The sequence below is a fragment of the Arabidopsis lyrata genome, assembly GCF_000004255.2.
Source record: "Arabidopsis lyrata subsp. lyrata unplaced genomic scaffold ARALYscaffold_7, whole genome shotgun sequence".
Classification (NCBI taxonomy): domain Eukaryota; kingdom Viridiplantae; phylum Streptophyta; class Magnoliopsida; order Brassicales; family Brassicaceae; genus Arabidopsis; species Arabidopsis lyrata.
Genome location: NW_003302549.1, coordinates 23801367 through 23804072, shown reverse-complemented (window position 1 = coordinate 23804072; position 2706 = coordinate 23801367). Strand labels below are relative to the sequence as shown.

Sequence of the window (2706 nt, the reverse complement as noted above, 5' to 3'; positions counted from 1 at the left end):
CTAAGTGTTCAATTTCGGGTTAGATCCGAATATATATGGGTTGGGGAAAATAAATCGGGTTAGATCCAGGTTTTCTGTTATATTTGGATTTTGGCTGGGTAAGAATGTAATATCCTCATTTTTGGAGTTATTAGCTTTCCCTTTGAGAAATAGGGACATTCGTTACGATTTCTCCCTTCAAGTTGTGAAATCATCTTGAAGAATTCCATAAGAGAATGTCACAATTGCTACACAATTCTTTACGAGCACATGATTATGACTATGTTATTCACTGTTGAAAGATTATATTAAAATTTGGACACACTCGAAGAAGAACAGATATAACTAACGGAATGAGACAAGGACAGAGCCAAGTGTTTGACTCGAGACAACAATCTGCTCAGATAAAAATGTTTCAGAGAATGGCTTTTGGAAGTCAAGAGAATATAGTTTTTTTTTTTTTTTTTTTCAAGAATATAGTTCTGACTTCTTTGATCGCTCACAGTCACATAGTAGTAGCTGGGGAAGTCGTGACCAGTCCATATTCGTACCTTAGTAGTTTTTATTGTTTTTGCTTTCTTCTTTTCCCTTAAACATGTCTTCGATCTTGTATATTCTTTTGCGTGATATAAAATTTTTATTAAATTTGAAAGGTCTAAACATAAATTTATAATTTTAAGAGGGTCAAAACAGAAAAAATAATAAAAATATTATAAGACTTAAGGGAATCTAAAACAATTTCAGAATTTTAGGGGGGTCAGCTGACCCCCTTATGGAAATTAGAGCTTCTTTATACAAAAGAAAACATCTAATCCTTCAAGTCTCTCAATATGATCTAAGTCCTCAGCGAATATGAGTTCGCATGTGCTTGAAGCTCGGGGAGAAAGTCTCAGCTCCTTGATCATTTGAAGTTTTGGAACAACAGTATCCCATGTATCAGCCAAGAATGTTGCTTTCTTTAAGTGACGAGCGTTTTTCAAGATGTAAACCGCGATATCTCTGTCTTGTGGTGTCCCAAAGTATGGTGAGCAGTTGAAAATATGTAGACTCGACAACAAGCATTCAGGAATAGAACTCAGTTGATTCGAGCAAACAATACCATTAGGCTCATCACCCAAATGATCCTAAGGCCAAGCAGAATAATTAGATTGAAACCATATTGGACATCAGATAAAACAAAATAATTTATCAACGAAAAACTTACTTTCATTGCAGAGATGTCTAATACTCGTAAGTTAGGAGAACCTTTGAGCAATTGGCCAAGGAGATTCAATGAATTGTTTCTGCACACACATAGGTTTAGTTGTTCAAGCTCCTTGAAAACACAACCATCACCATACGAACCCTGCCCAAAATATTTAAATTATTAACACTTGTAAGACTTGAATGCGATATTGAAAACTAATTAGTGATTACCTCTGAAGAACATATCGTAAGACGCTTAACAGATGTGAATATGTGATTGATCCAATAATAAGATTCTTGAGATTAGAGTATCCAACATCGACATATGCTTCCCTAAGCTTAGGCATATTCTTAATAAAAGAGTAGTGTTCCCTATTATTCCAGTCCACAAGTTTCAAATACTTTAAAGAAGGAGTATCTATCTCGTACCTATTTATATTCCCATTCATATGTAACAAGAGTGATAAAATCTGCAAAGACGGGATGCTTATAGTGAACTCTCTTATATTGTCATTATAAGGAAATTGCACTGATAGATCTTCAAGAACAGGACAACCAGATAGAAGCTGTTGCAGAGATTTTCCATCTTCGAAAAATAACTGAGTTTGAAGTTGCAAATTTTTCAGAGAGGGAAGACAAACCCTAGTGGGAACATCCTTGAGAGTCGCGGGGTTGAGTTTCAAGGTCACTAGTGATTTGCAGGTAAACAAGCTACTTGGAAATAGGTTTTCATTTTCTGAATAATAATCAAGTTCCAGCTCACGTACATGGCGAGAAACCGCGATTTCAGGTTTAATATGTGGATTCCAAGCTGGGTGGAGACGCAATGTTTTCAATGACTGGAGCTCTATGTAATGGCAGCTTCTTGTTGATAAAATCCCCAAGAAGTCCAGGCCTTGGGTCCCAGTCACATTCGAACTCGAGATTAGGCAACCACAGCCAGAGAAACTCCGATCGTTTAGACAGAACGCAAGTGGATACAGCAACTTTTGTTGGAAGAAACGATAATATCTTCACAAGCAAGTCATCAGGCAATCCATTGATGTCCATATCTTACGAATTCAAGTGACTGTTACCGACAAAGAAAATAGAGAAACACAAGAAAACAATACCATAAGACTCAAAAGGAACACAGCGACACACATAGGAACGAGACAAAACCCTAGAAAATAAAACCTACCTGTGGATTAAAATATATCGAAATCGGAAATCGCATAGACAAATTGGAATGACATATAAACCTCTACTGGGGCCTGGCATTTTTTAAGACTTGCGTAGGAATGTGATTGTTTTGTCCTTTTTTTCCAGTGTTTTTAAACCCGACCCAGATAGTGAACCGGATTACTTTCTGGGTCACTGGGTCACTGGGTTAACCGAGTTCGACCACGGGTCAATTAATTAAAATATATTTAATATTTAAAGAGATTATATAGTTTTTATAAATATAAAAATAAAATATTCAAAATATATTTACAAAATATAAAGTCTAACAATAATAATAAACTAATTCAAATTAAATTTTTAAATCCACGTAAAAGTCTA

General features: G+C 35.4%; 1 protein-coding gene across 1 annotated transcript; it reads right to left on the bottom strand.

Moving 5' to 3' along the window:
- Positions 1 to 694: 694 nt before the first annotated feature.
- On the bottom strand, positions 695 to 2359 carry LOC110226896 (putative FBD-associated F-box protein At5g38570). Its single transcript, XM_021019803.1, is given in 5 exon segments — positions 695 to 1103; positions 1184 to 1324; positions 1396 to 1437; positions 1440 to 1994; positions 1996 to 2359. Coding segments are annotated over 5 exon segments (1302 nt in total). The 5' UTR covers positions 2215 to 2359; the 3' UTR covers positions 695 to 758.
- Between the last annotated feature and the right edge of the window lie 347 nt (positions 2360 to 2706).